At 44.7% G+C, this 13,170-nt stretch overlaps 1 protein-coding gene across 1 annotated transcript in view; it reads right to left on the bottom strand.

Moving 5' to 3' along the window:
- The window catches only part of LOC310771090 (major histocompatibility complex class I-related gene protein-like), a 23,115-nt gene extending 11,732 nt beyond the window's left edge, over positions 1-11,383 (bottom strand). Inside the window, exon 1 of the mRNA XM_083663762.1 lies at positions 11,245-11,383. Within this exon, the coding sequence (XP_083519888.1) occupies positions 11,245-11,296 (52 nt within the window). The 5' untranslated portion in view covers positions 11,297-11,383. The remainder of the gene's footprint in view (positions 1-11,244) is intronic.
- Between the last annotated feature and the right edge of the window lie 1,787 nt (positions 11,384-13,170).

The raw sequence follows: 13,170 nt of genomic DNA, 5'->3' as shown, positions 1-13,170 counted from the left end.
AACGGATTAAGACTGAGAGCTGAGTCTAGTGATTATATGGTGGATTTGAGGCAGCTGTCAGCTACGTGCAGGTTTGGACAGTACTTGGATGAAGCCCTGAGGGATGGTTTTGTGAGTGGGCTGCGTTCAGATGCTGTGCAGCGCAGGCTACTGTCAGAGAAGGATCTGACTTTTCTGAGGGCATGTGAGATCGCAGTGTCAATGGAGCTTGTGTCCAGAAATACAACAGAGTTTTCAGGACACAGCAGACCTCAACAGGTTAAATGTCCTGTCAAGTTTTCAAGCTTTTTCTGACAAGGGGATGAAATTGCAGTTCAGACGGGAACATAATAACAAAGCGAGAGGCCCAAAAGGATTTAAAAGAGACACTTGGGGGCAGCAACCATGTTACAGATGTAACGGAAAACACTCAGCACGGGACTGTCGTTTAAAAAATGAACTGTGTCACGTTTCACCATTGCTGGTGCTTGCAGAAAAGGTAAAGTCACATCTCAAACACAATATGTGGAGAATGAGGGAAATGAGTCCAGAAGAGATGATGATGAGGATGATGCTGAGCTGTTTGGAATATATACAGTGTTACTCTACATACTGTAATATACTATAATATAATATAATATAATATAATATAATATAATATAATATAATATAATATAATATATATACTATAATTAAGCAATATAGCATGAGAGCCAGTGTGTTGTGGCAAATATATCCCGCTGATCAGCTGTTATGGATAACTTGACTCGTTGACTCGTTGATCATGGGTCCTGCGGTCATCTACACCTCCGCAGCCCTGGCAGACACTATCCTCGACCCGGCCTACGTCATCACTCGGACTGACCAGTGGGAGGGGCCCGATGCCAAGCCAGAAGCTCTGGCCTATTCCACCCCTGGCCAGACTAAGACTTGGACGACAGCTGGCACGGGTAACCACGGAGGGAAACTCCTTCCACGCCCCCGATTACCCGTTAATAACCAGCTGCCCACTCACAACCAGTTCTCCTGTCTCGAATATGAAACTCTGCTCTCACCTTCATCATCCAGTCACCCGCCTTCCACTGCACTTCCCCCCCAATCGCGTACCCCTTTCATCTACCCGGCTCGCTTCACATTCACCCCCTGTCCTCCTCAGTCTCCCTCTAAGTCGCCCATCACCCCTCCTGGCCCTCTCCCGTCTCTCACCCATCCTTTCCCTGCCCCCTCGTCCAGCGTTAATTCGCCCACTATTCCTCCTGCCCCACTCCCCTCTCCCACCCATCCTCTCCCCCTCCCCCCGCCCAGTGGTAATTCGCCTACTACCCCTCCTGCCTACCCGGTTCCAACTGCTACACACACTGACCCCCCTATCCGTCCACATACGATCCGCCCGCCCCCCCTCATCCCCCCCACTGTTTTAATAGTTGGCGACTCCATCACCAGGAATCTCCGCTTCATCAACGCCATCACACATTGTTTCCCCGGCGCTACCACTCTTGACATTCATGACAAACTCCCGGCTATCCTGGTTTCACTTCCCCCATCGATCAACAAAATAATCCTCCACATTGGCTCCAACGACGTCAATAAACAAGAGTCCGAACTCACAAAGCAAAACTTCCTCAGTCTCTTCAACCTACTCGCCAAATCCGGTAAATCAGTATTCATCTCCGGCCCCATCCCCACTTTCCGCCGCGGTGACGTAAGATTTAGTCGCTTGCTTGCTCTCCACACCTGGCTCCACTCCATCTGCGTCAACCACAATATCACTTTCATTCATAATTTCACTTTGTTCTGGGAGCGTCCCTCTCTTTTCGCTCCGGATGGTCTCCACCCGAACGCACAGGGAGCCAAAATGCTCTCAGCCAATATACATCGTGCCTTAGCCGTTCAAGCATCCATACCTCTCCACTGACTAGAGCGACAAGAGCCTCCTCGTCCACTGGCCATATCCAGTCAGCATCACCTCTGCCCCCTCATCTCCGTTCAAAACCGTAATAGCTCCCCCCCATGGCCTGGCAGTCTCACTACCTCTGCTTTTTCTGCCTCTTCTGTTCATTTCACCGACAATAATCATACCACACACAGCGTAAATCCCCCTATTAAGCTCACTACACCTCCTCTACCTATCCCTATCCCTGTTGTAATTCCAAAACAAATTCCTGTATATACATCATCAAGAATCAATTCAAAAAAGAAACACTTCATCTTACCCAACAACAACCCAGATAATTATTCACTCCCTAAACCTTCCAATTTACCTTTCAATATCACTGCTGGACTCTGGAAATGCCAATCTACCACTAATAAAACTGACATCATCTCTGCTCATGCCCTTTCACAATCCCTCCTTTTTCTTGCCCTCACCGAGACCTGGATCACTCCCGAGAACACTGCAACTCCAGCTGCCCTCTCCGATGCCTTCTCCTTTTCCCACACTCCCAGAGCCACTGGCCGGGGTGGAGGCACGGGGCTCCTTATATCACCTAAATGGACATACAAGGCCTCTTCTCTTTCTCTTTCTCACCTCTCTTTAACCTCTTTTGAATTCCACTCTGTCTCTGTCTCTCTGCCCACTATGCTCAATATCATTGTTATTTACCGCCCACCTGGTCCGCTTTGGACCTTCCTCGAAGAGCTGGATGCTCTCCTCTCTCTCTTCTCTGAAGACGGGACACCTCTCATCCTCCTAGGTGATTTCAATATCATGGCAGCAACCCTTCAATCTCCCCTTTTTCAACACTTTTTTGCTTCTTTCGACCTCTCCCTCTCTCCTTCTCCGCCCACTCATAAGGCCGGGAACCTCCTTGACCTAATCTTCACCCGTTCCTGCAGCACTTCCAACCTCATAGTCACTCCTCTCCCAGTCTCCGACCATCACTTCATAACTTTCTCCCTTCCCATCTCCCTCCCCAAACCCCCCCCACCACCCACTCATAACACTACCACCCGTTGTAACATAAAAACTCTCTCACCCCCTGCACTCTCTTCCGCTGTCCTCTCTCTCCTCCCCTCCGTAGAACATTTCTCTCACCTATCCCCTGATGATGCTGCAACCAGTCTGTTTTCTTCTCTCTCCTCAGCCCTCGATTCCCTCTGTCCAGTCATCTCCAAACCAGCCCGATCCTGTCCCCCTGCACCTTGGCTGTCCGAAGCTCTTCGTTCTCATCGCACAGAGCTTCGGGCGGCCAAAAGAAAATGGAGAAAAACTCACGACCCCTCAGACCTTTCCGCCTATCACCTCATATTATCCAACTTCACCACTGCTGTCACCACTGCAAAGTCATCTTTCTTCATTTCTCAAATTCAGTCCTCTGCCTCCAACCCCAGCAAACTGTTCTCCACCTTTACCTCTCTCCTCACCCCTCCCTCCCCCCCTCCCCCCTCTTGTGTCACTGCCGATGACTTCCTGCACTTCTTTACGAGCAAAATTGATGACATCAGCTCCTCCTTCCACCCCCCGGCCACTAACAACAGCTCCTCTTTCTCCAAATCGGATTCCCTGCCCCCTGCCACTAGCCTGTCCTCCTTCACTCCCCTCTCCCCTGAAGCCGTCATTAAACTCCTCTTATCTAACCCTGCCACAACCTGCCCTCTTGATCCGATCCCCTCTCCTCTTCTCCAAACTATCTCATCTGACTTATCTCCCTTCCTTACTTCCCTCATCAACTCCTCCCTGTCTTCTGGCACTGTTCCGGCCCCGTTAAAAATTGCTAGAGTCAAGCCACTTCTCAAAAAACCCTCCCTGGACCATACCGCCATACATAACTACCGCCCTGTATCCCTCCTCCCATTCATCGCAAAAACACTGGAACGAGCAGTCTCTGAGCAATTATCCCTCCATCTCTCTCACAACAACCTCCTGGATCCCCTGCAGTCTGGTTTCAAGCCCGCCCACTCCACCGAAACAGCCCTCCTCTCTGTCACCCATGCCCTTCATACTGCTAAAGCCTCCTCCCTCTCCTCAATCCTGGTTCTCCTTGATCTCTCTGCTGCATTTGACACGGTGAATCACCACATCCTTCTCTCCACTCTCACTGACCTCGGTATTTCTGGTTCTGCACTCTCCTGGTTCACCTCCTATCTCTCCAACCGCTCTTTTCAGGTTCTCTGGCGTGGGTCCCTCTCTAAAACATGCACTCTGAACACTGGTGTCCCTCAGGGTTCTGTCCTTGGCCCTTTCCTTTTTCTTCTTTATGTTCGGTCCCTTGGTCACGTAATCTCTTCTCACGGGTTCTCCTACCATAGTTATGCTGATGACACTCAGCTTTTCCTCTCCTTTCCCCCTTCTGCCACTCAAATTGTGACATGTCTGGCCGCGTGCCTCAAGGATATTATAACATGGATGACAGACCATCACCTTAAATTAAATCTGGCAAAAACTGAGCTACTTTTCCTCCCTGGGAAAGACTGCCCCCTCACTGACCTCTCCATCACTATTGACAGCATTACCGTACGTCCATCAGAAACAGTCAGGAACCTTGGGGTGACCTTGGACAACCAGCTGTCCTGCTCAGCCTTTATTGCAGCGACCGCTCGCTCCTGTAGATTCGCCATGTACAACATCAGGAAAATCCGTCCGCTTCTCACTAGGGAGGCGGCTCAAATCATTGTACAGGCACTGGTCCTCTCACGCCTGGACTACTGTAATGTTCTGCTGGCGGGGCTACCTGCCTTGGCCATTCAACCCCTTCAACTCATCCAAAATGCAGCTGCCCGTCTGGTTTTCAACCTACCGAAATTTTCCCATGTCACTCCCCTTTTCCGTGAGCTCCACTGGCTCCCCATCTCGGCCCGGATCAAATTCAAGACCTTGGTACTGGCCTACCGGGCAGTTCATCGTTCAGCCCCACTCTATTTGCAATCTCTGGTCAGCTCCCAAACATCTCTCCGTCCCCTCCGATCCTCGACCTGTGCACCCCGACTCGCCCCTCCATCATTACGTGGCCCTGGGGGTCGCGTGTCCCGCTCTAGACTATTCTCCTCCCTAGCTCCCCGGTGGTGGAATGAGCTTCCTCCCTCGGTTAGATTGGCCGAGTCGCTGCCAATCTTTCGCAGGAGACTCAAAACTCACCTTTCTGGACTGCACCTGGACTTCCCTGGAAATGACATAACCTCTTAAAGACAAGTGCAGTTAATTTCTCGCCTGATATTTTAACTCTTGACTCAGTTTGTATGTTGCTATGTATTAGTCTTCGTTTTTAACTCTTATGGTTGATTATGATTTATGCGTTGACTGTTCTTTCTTTGTATTTTCTTGTACTAAATGTGTTTTTGATATATGATGTAAGTCGCTTTGGACAAAAGCGTCTGCTAAATGGAATAAAGTAAAGTAAAGTAAAGTAATAACTGCTGAGCAGCGGGATATATGCCACAACACACGCAGCGCGAGTGCTATATTGCTTTTATAAAACGGTTTCCAAGTATGATAATATAATAATAATAGTAATACTATAAGTCCGACTGCCATGGCATTCTGGTAGTCAGTTGAAACACTACTGTAAGGCGGGACCGCAAGAACGTGCGGGTGATTTGATTGGATCGTTCTGGAGACTGAAGTTGACATTGGCCAATCCTGGCGCTTGCTGAGAAGCTGAGAGCTTTCTGGAAAGCCCGACACGCAGCTCGAGCGCAGCGCTGCATTCTCAGCGCTTGCTGAGAAGCTGAGAGCTTTCTGGAAAGCCCGACACCAACTAACGTTACGGGGTTAAATGTGGGGTTAAATGCGGGGTTAACAGCCTTTTTTTTGCAAAGAAGACATTAGCCCGCGTCTATTCTTGTACAAAACATAATTTTCTGCGAAGTATTAGTAAAGTTATAAGCGAAGATCGATTCACAAGGATCTGACAGCTGTCTCCGCCATTTGTTTTTTCTACATTGTCATTGTAACCAAAGCCTTTTAGTAAGAGAGTTGCGTGGCCATGGGTTATGAGTTGCGTGGCCATGGGTTATTGGAGTGGATTACGGGATTTATACGATGGCTGTGAACCAATCAGATTGCTTGATTTGAGAGAGCCGTTTTATAATATAATATATACAGTGTTACTCTACCTCCAACTGTGATCAAGATATACAGTGTTACTCTACCTCCAACTGTGATCAAGATATACAGTGTTACTCTACCTCCAACTGTGATCAAGATATACAGCTGATGTTACACTGGGAGACAAAAGCACAACAATGCTACTGGATACAGCAGGGCCGGCCCTAGTCATATTGGTGCCCCAGGCAAGATTTGATTTGGCGCCTCTCCCCCCTCCCCCCCACACACACACGTCCGTGAACCACCATCATTGATTATTATTATTATCATCATATAAAGATTTTGGTCGTTTGAAGCCAGATTCATATAGGAATATCTAATTTTAAATTAACATTAGGATTAGACGGTTGTGATGTCAGTATTCAGTCTTAACAATCATATATTTGCTCCTTTTCTCACTTACTCCTATGTCACCACCTGCTCTCCCTGCAGGGCTTGAGATTAAACTTTTTTTTATCACCAGCCAATATGCCTGCTAGATTTTAAAGTTACGAGCAAAATTAATTTCCACTAGCCAAAATGTTTTTCTTGAAATAAACCAGAATATGAGTGCCACTGGGTTAATATAAGCATACGTATGAGTACAAATAAGTTATAGCATAATTAATCTATAAATTACAGTATTTCACTGATCAATTGTGTGATTTCAAATTGTGTGAAAATAAATATATTTTTATTTATATGTAAATTGATAGCAGGGGAGCACTTCAAGTGTGTCACTGGTATCCGGGCCTGACTTGTATGTCACTTTATTTTTTATAAATAATTATGAGAGGGTGCCCCTTTTTCACACTTATGCACCGGCCCCTAAACTGTCTGTGCACATCTCTGGATCGCAGGCAGGCTCGTTACTTGCACGTTTGAACGCCCACCATCTGCTCTGCTATTTCACTCGCGTCTTTCTCTTCTCCCTCCCTCCCTCTCTCTCTCTCTCCCTCTGTCAATAGTCACAGCTCAAAATAAGGAAAAACAGCCAGCACTCCAAATATCCTTTTACTAGGAACTTTTATTGGTCCATTACAGCAACGCACAGAATCACACGGACGCGTTTCGACGTTAAGCCGTCCTCAGCGTGTCACAGCTCACAGCTGTATCTGTAGGGTCTTCACAATAAAAATTGTCTGGGTGTTTTGTCAATGAAAGTCCACCTTATATGAATCAGCAGTCATCAGGAAATGTTTAAACAAGGCTCCAGACGACTGAAAGTGATCAGCATTAAACGCTAGTCTAGCAGATGTCAAACAGAAACAAAACTAAAAAAGAGGAAAACTAAAGCAGCCTAGCCTATACAGCCTTTTAAAAATGTAAGTTCCCGGTTCACTTTTGACGGGGAGAAGAAGGCAGGTGAAGTGATTGTGAAACTCAGACACTCACCCCCCAACGTAGGCTACTCTACTCACCTGCTGCAGCTGTACTGACGCTGCGCCTGGATCCTGTCTGTGACAAACGGCTTGTCCAACATCGCGTTCTGCACCATCGCCTAATTGCTAATAATAGACATCGGTTTGCGCAAACAGATGCGGGATTCCCGCAATCCTGCAGCCAATTTCAGGCACTGATTGTGCAGAAAAGGAGGGGGCGCCTACCAGCGATTTGTTTGTGTGTTTGTTGTTGTTTTGTGAGGGGCTACAGCGCCCTAGCCGAACTGGCGCCCCAGACAGGATACTGTTTCGCCTGTAGGGTGCGCTGGCCCTGGGATACAGGGTCAGCAGTGTCAGTGGTATCTGATGATTATTACCAGTCAAACCTCACCCACATTTCCCTTTGAAAGCAGCTTCCAAGCTAAAGCTGAAATCATATTCAGGCCAAAGGATTCCCGTCCGAGGGTACGTCATGATTCCAGTGCAGTATGAGGCACAACAAATCACCTTACCACTGGTCATTGTTGAGGGAGACCTGAGACAGAACTGCTCTGGTTGGAAGAAGCTACAGCTGAACTGGAAACAGATGGTCACAGTACACAGAGTGCTAACACAGGCACAGTGGGAGCCAGGAGTCAAACAGGTACTACAGCGCCACCACCAGGCAGTGATCTGTGAGGACCAAGGCTGCATAAAGGGATTTACAGCCAAAATCTGCACCAAAAAAGATACCACACCAATCTTCTGCAAAGCTCGCCCAGTTCCTTATGCACTCAAAGAAGCTGTAGAGAAGGAGCTGGATAGGCTGGAGAAGGCAAAAGTGATCTCAAAGATTGAGAAAAGTGAATGGACATCTCCTATAGTGACTGTGCCAAAAGCTGACAAAACACTCAGGATATGTGGTGAAGTGTAAATCAGTGTGTCGAAGAGGAGACATACCCATTGCCAAATGCTGAAGATCTGTTTGCTACCTTAGCAGGAGGAACATCATTCATCAAACTTGACCTCTCTCATGCCTACCAGCAGGTGCAGCTGGATGAAAAGTCAGAGAAGTATTTGACTATAAACACTCACGAGGGCCTGTACCAGTATCACAGACTCGGCTATGGGGCTTCGGGTGCTCCTGCAATTTTCCAGTCTGTTATGGATCAGATTCTTCAAGGGCTGGACCGTGTGACATGTTTCCTGGATGATATCCTCATCACTGCCTCCTCTGAGGAGGAGCACTTCAAAAAGGCTGGAGGAGGTGCTCACACACACGCCTGGAGAAACATGGCATCAGAGTGAAGCTATCCAAATGCAAGTTTCTTTCTCCAGGGCAGTATGCAGTATGTGGGACACCGCGTCGACAAGGAGGGCCTCCACCCCACTGATGAAAAAGTGGAAGCCATAACAAAAGCCCCTGAGCCAACAAACGTCACGGAACTGAAGTCGTCTTTAGGTCTTCTAAGCTACTACAGTCGTTTCCTGGAAAACCCATCCACCCTTCTCCAACCTCTGCACCACCTGCTGAGAAATGACACAACAGCAGAACAAGGCTGCCTTCTCTGGGGACAGCGAGTCATCATACCCCCAGCTCCCCTGTACGTTCCTTCCTGGAAGGAGAGACAGTCCACATCCGAAATGTAAGGGGGGAAGTGGAGAAATGGATTCAGGAAACTGTTCTTCAGAGACTGTGAAATGTCACTTACATGGTTCAAGATGGACTGAGACAGAGCACAGTGCATGTTGACCACATGTTGCCATGGTGACAGACTGTGGTAAGACCCCCAGCTAAGCTGTTTCCTCCTGCTGCAGAGAATGTGCCATCAGTAGCTATAGACTGTGTTGTGCCACAGGTTTCAGCCAGTACACCAGTGATATATATATATATATATATATATATATATATATATATATATATATATGAATATATGAATATATGAATATATATATATATATATATATATATATATATATATATATATATATATATATATATATATATATATATATATATATATATATGAAGAGTTCATTTGCAAAAACAGGTATCTCCGTTTGGATTTTTTTTTAATTTTAATAATGATAATACATAAGTTTTATATAGCGTTTTTCTGGGGAACTCAAAGACGCTTTACAATACATAGACACAATACATAAAAACAGTAAACAAACTAAATAACAAGAACAAATACAGATACAAACAAATACAAATGAAAAGATTGCAGAGATGGAATGGTGGTTAGAGGTAGGAGTCAGATATTGTAGGCTGTTTTGAAGAGGTGGGATTTGAGTTGGGTTTTGAAGGAGGTGAGTGAGTCGGAGTTTCTGATGTTGAGGGGCAGAGAGTTCCAGAGGGTTGGGGCAGCAATGGCAAAGGCTATTTTTATTTTATATATTCATGTATTGATACTGTAATTAATTTATTTTGGGAACATTTTTATTATCAATCATAACAAAAACATATTCTGTCCATATCCTGTCCTCTAAATTTGCCCTCCTGCCGCTGGGACGGCGCTATCGGGCACCTTCCTGCAGAACAAACCGTTACTCCAAGTCCTTCATTCCCTCAGCCATTCGGCTGTTGAATGCAGAGAAGTAGAAAACTACACTGACTGTATGCATGTAGTAGGCACTGAACCAATAACACTGTGTATCGTAGCATTTGCACTTTTTTCTGTATGCAAATCTTTTTTACCTTTTATCTTACTTTTTATTTATTTTTTATTTTACTTATTCTTTATGTATTTCTAAAACCAACTGTTTACACATGCACCCTATGCACTTTACATGTGTATAAACAATGTTGCGTCCTGCACCCTTGCGGCTTAGATCCATGTACGCTGAGGGACACGAGGAACCAAATGCACTATCTCGGTCTGATCACACTGAGCTCCTTTCCTATTTCCCTTCTTGTGTATGTATGTATTTTGTATTTTGTGACCAAAATGAAATACAATATGTTTACTTGCAACGGTGATGAACTGTAGAAACTGAATTGCCCCCCGGGGATAAATAAAGTTTTCTCAACTCAACTCAATATTCATCTGATAATTTTCACATAAATCACCTCAATAATGTTTTCTATGTGCACTCCAGGGAGTATCAAACAGATGTTGTTTGTTCATTTTAAGAATGGCGTTTACCTGTTTTTGCAAATGAACTCTTCATATATATATATATATAATAATAAATGCAGTAGCTATATCAAGATCTGCACTGTAGAGTTGTTTGTGGTAAAAAAAAAAAAAAGTCAAAATGTTAAACGAATTAATTTCAGAGGCAGAGAAAAGAAAAAAGTTTATTTTGCTGAGACCAAAGTACACTTATTTTATTTTGGGTTATTGGTTATGAAAATTAATGGCTATCAATCTAAAAGGGGAGGAATGTAATAGAGTGGTTTTGATGCGGCCTTGTGGTGATAAATATAAATGCATTGTTGGTGATTCTGTAGTTCCTGCCTCGCCTAGGATTCCAAACTGTATTGCCAGTCCTGCTCTATGTGTTCAAAAGTAAAGACGTGTTCCGAGAACGTTCTGTGTGATTATTGAAGACAAACAATATATCACAATGTGTCTCAAGAATGTAGGCCTACCTATAATGAATCAACATGCTAATACGAGGGATCAGCCGAGCAGCATTTTGATAAACAAACTGCGTCACTGGGTGGCAACGGCAATAATAGGCTATAATATTCACATCCATTGAAATAGCTAGCCTATAAAACAACAGATTAAATCAAAACTTATTCACGACTTAACCAACACGAGGCCTACATTTAACAAAGCAAAAACAACACAGATTATGCAGCCTATACAGTTAGACTATATCAAAGTGAAGTTAGTCTATTTAAAGTAAAGTGTTTAAATGTGATCTTACCTGGAGATGCAACGGGACAGAAGAGGATGAGTGACAAAATAACCGTCTTCATGTTGTTTTGTTGTAGTTCTGTAGGCTAACAGCTGAAGAACATGAATCAGTCTTCTTCTCTCTGGTCCGCAGATCGTCTCCTTTACTAATGTCGTCTGGATCAGGACATGAGAGCGCACAGTCACAGCGGGGCGGTTACAACAGACACATTCTGACCAATGGAAATTCAGAAAGGCTGTTACTAGGTAGAGTTGAAGGATTTAGGTTGTTAACTCTGGAACAGAGTGTCTAGCTGTCGTCTTCCTCCTTCCCCTCCTCCTCCTCCTCGCTCATTTCTGCCTTTTACTGAAGCATGAATTACAATAATAAAGTCAAAGTCAACATGGTGAACTGTGTGTTTTGTTGGATCTCTGCCTGCTGCTCTGTGTCTGAGACAGATCACCAAGTGACAAACTGTTGATGACAATCATTTGAATCAATGCTCTCATAGCAGTCAGATGCACAGTGACAGATGAGCAGTGTTCACACTATAGTCTTGAATTATACCTATGTTATATACATTCCCCATGTATGTTATGTCTGTGCTGGTTGTCTGTATGTTTAATTCTTCTAAAAAAAGGGGGGAGAGGAGTAGAGATGAGCAGTGTTACAGCGCCACCTGTGGACAGATTGAGTAACTCCATCTATACTGTTTCTAGGAAATCACCTGATGAGTCTGGCAATTCAGGCTTCGCTTGGTGTAATGCAATTACCCTGTGTGTGTGTGTGTGTGTGTGTGTGTGTGTGTGTGTGTGTGTGTGTGTGTGTGTGTGTGTGTGTGTGTGTGTGTGTGTGTGTGTGTGTGTGTGTGTGTGTGTGTGTGCGTGCGTGCGCGTGTGTGTTGGGTTGACAGAGAGCACAGTTTGGCACACACACACACACACACACACACACACGGAAGAGAGCAGAGAGGGCAGAGGCTGCTGTTCATGTGTTTATCTCAGACCAGGGAAGTTTCTCACTAACCTTGTTTCATTACATTCTGCTGCTGTCAGTGGACAATATTATAGATGACAAAAGATGGATTTTAGTGAATGGGTTTTGGTCTAAAAAGTCGTGAAAAGAGTGTATGAGAGTCAGTGTAAGAGTGTTTGCATTTGTGCAAACTATGAATCAGAGATCTCTGCCTCCACAAATTCAAAACAATGTGCACAGATTTTGAAAACCTTCCATCAAATGAAAAACTCAAATATCTTGTTGGAGAGAAAAAGGAGTGTGACTCTACTGCAGCCAAACATGTCTCAGTGTCAATGTGTCAGACAAGACACACTGACACTGTCATATTTATAGAAACTGATTGATTAATTTACTTTATTATTAACATTCTATCTAATTTTACTTTATTTGCTTATTTGATTGATTTATATTTGTTGACATATCTATTGTATATCTAAGTTTGATCAGTATTAGTTGAATTTATTGATCTTTCTGGAGCAATACCTTTGTATTGTATGCCAATAAAGCACCCTTGGATTGAATTGAGTGTAAAATTGGCTTTAAGTCTATATGACCTGCTCCCTATGAAGGAAAGGAGACTATTTGGTGAACAGATTGCACATATTATTTGCAGAGATTATAAAGTGTTATGTGGCTTTTTCATAAAAACAAAACTTAACTTTTGACATGAACAGAAAATAACTAAACAATAGATCCTTATTGTAGAAGGATTTAGAGAGTCAGAAGCACAGCACATTATTCTCTGATGAAACCCACCAATGACCATGGAGGAGCCACACCCCACTGTTTATCTCCCCTCAGTGATGTCATAGTCATACTGTAGTGATGTCATACTGATGTCATACTGTAGGTTTTCTTTTACCTTTATTTATACTGGGGGAGTCTCACTGAGAGAGAGTCTGGCAAGCGAGACTCCACTGAGAGCAATGCTCTCTTTTT

This window comes from Poromitra crassiceps (assembly GCF_964638095.1).
Source record: "Poromitra crassiceps genome assembly, contig: HAP1_SCAFFOLD_347, whole genome shotgun sequence".
Lineage (NCBI taxonomy): Eukaryota > Metazoa > Chordata > Actinopteri > Beryciformes > Melamphaidae > Poromitra > Poromitra crassiceps.
Note: the sequence above shows the minus strand (reverse complement) of the source record. Positions and strands in the feature narration are given on the sequence as shown.